This window comes from Mastacembelus armatus, chromosome 13 (genome assembly GCF_900324485.2).
Source record: "Mastacembelus armatus chromosome 13, fMasArm1.2, whole genome shotgun sequence".
Lineage (NCBI taxonomy): Eukaryota > Metazoa > Chordata > Actinopteri > Synbranchiformes > Mastacembelidae > Mastacembelus > Mastacembelus armatus.
In genome coordinates, this window is record NC_046645.1 from 25,084,123 (window position 1) to 25,085,907 (window position 1,785).

Sequence of the window (1,785 nt, forward strand, 5' to 3'; positions counted from 1 at the left end):
ACTTGGACACACACACGTCGGCCTCTCACCACCTATGTATATTTACATAATTTTACATGTATACACATTACATAATGTGTATACTGTAAAGATGACAGGTACTAGAATATACAATCAACTTATTGCTCAGTCTGAGATGACATGGTGCACACTATTCTTTCAATGACTTTGGGTATCTTCTTGCGGTCACAGAAGAAAACTGGTTGAACAGCACAGTTCAATTCAATTCTATACAGCTCAATGCAAATAAGAAACATGTAGGACAACTTAATTTGAAGTGTCCACTTTCGAAATCAGACTTTTACATATGTTACGGATTTTGGACATTTTCAGGCCGTACATTACAGGATTGAAGAGCGGGGGGCATGTAAGAAAGTATAATGATAAAAAAATTCGTAACATATTTGGTACACCGCTCATATTATATCTACTCTGTATTATTTCAAAGCAAGCCCCGACAGAAAAATTCAGAAGGGCAGCAAGGTGAGGTGTGCAGGTACTGACAGCTTTCTGTCTGGTCTGTTCTGAACCAGAAAGACACACCTGAAGAATCCTCATGTATGTGTACATGATTGAAAGTAAACAGCCAACAATTGTGCTAAAAGTAGCGATGAGACCATAAATGTTAATTAAACTGGTGTTAGAGCAAGCAAGCTTGACAACAGAATAGGTATCACAGTAAACTTTGTAAATGATGTTCCCACACAGCTGTAAAGGTAAAGCCAAAGACAGCAAAACTATCATTGCAAAGCAAGGATAAAACCATGTTAGAAAAATAAACATGGCAACCTTGTTATACGTCATACGTGTGTTATAATGTAAGGGATCACAGATAGCAAGGTATCGGTCATAAGACATGAAGGCTAAGTTTAAATATTCTACAGCTCCATAAGAGTGAACACAGAAAATCTGCAGGAAACAAACTGAAGCAGAAACAATGTGACTGTCTAAAAAGATCTGAATCATAAGGAATGGAAACAACCATGTACTACCATACAGTCCATTTACAAACAGGCTGCACATTAAAATGTACATGGGCTCATGTAAGCTTCTGTTCATACAGATCACTACAATCAGCAATAAATTGGCACAAACAATAAAAACATATAAAGACAAAATTAACGTAAAAAGTAAGTATTTAAAAACCCCTGTATCAAAGTAGGCTGCAAGTGTGAAATATGAAATTTGTGTTGAGTTTATCATGATGCTTCCTCTGCTTCCACTATACACACAAACAAGAAGTATGTTACCTTTTGATGTACATTAAAAATTTAACCACCTTAAATTTGGACTGAGCCAGCACAATGTGCAACTTAACCATCAAGCACATATGGACATAAGTCAGTGTAGTAATACTGAACACATTCATTATCATGATACAGTTTGAACAAAGGTTCCCAGATGTATCATTTCCTTTTCAAAGTCAAAAATGATGCACAGCTTTGAAACTACTGATAAGACACTAGTGACAGTGAGTCTGAACATTCACCTGCTGTTCTGCTTTAGTCAACCTGAGAGTCTCTCCTGACTGAGTCTCAACTCTGCTTTGACTTTGTTTCAACACTTTAAGACAGAGGACGCCCACAGCGGCACACTGATGTCACAGTGGATGGTCCCACTTACTGAAGGATCCTGGGAATAGTCGGTTAAATTACAAAAATAAATAAAGTTGTGTTTGTTAATGCGTCCCTTATACAGAGTTTTTAACTGAATTTTCAGACTTCCTGTCTGATTTAGTGCTTAGTTCAGATAAAGTCATTATAGTGGGAGATTTTAACATTCATG

At 36.8% G+C, this 1,785-nt stretch overlaps 1 protein-coding gene across 1 annotated transcript; it reads right to left on the reverse strand.

The window, feature by feature from the left end:
* Nucleotides 1-267: 267 nt before the first annotated feature.
* On the reverse strand, nt 268-1,203 carry LOC113144927 (olfactory receptor 4M1-like). The gene has a single exon (XM_026331250.1). The coding sequence runs from the start codon at nt 1,201-1,203 to the stop codon at nt 268-270; it is 936 nt and encodes a 311-aa protein (XP_026187035.1).
* Nucleotides 1,204-1,785: the final 582 nt, after the last annotated feature.

Coding starts and splice junctions, on each gene's coding strand:
- LOC113144927 (XM_026331250.1), bottom strand. CDS start 1,203: ATGATAAACTCAACACAAATTTCATATTTCACACTTGCAGCCTACTTT.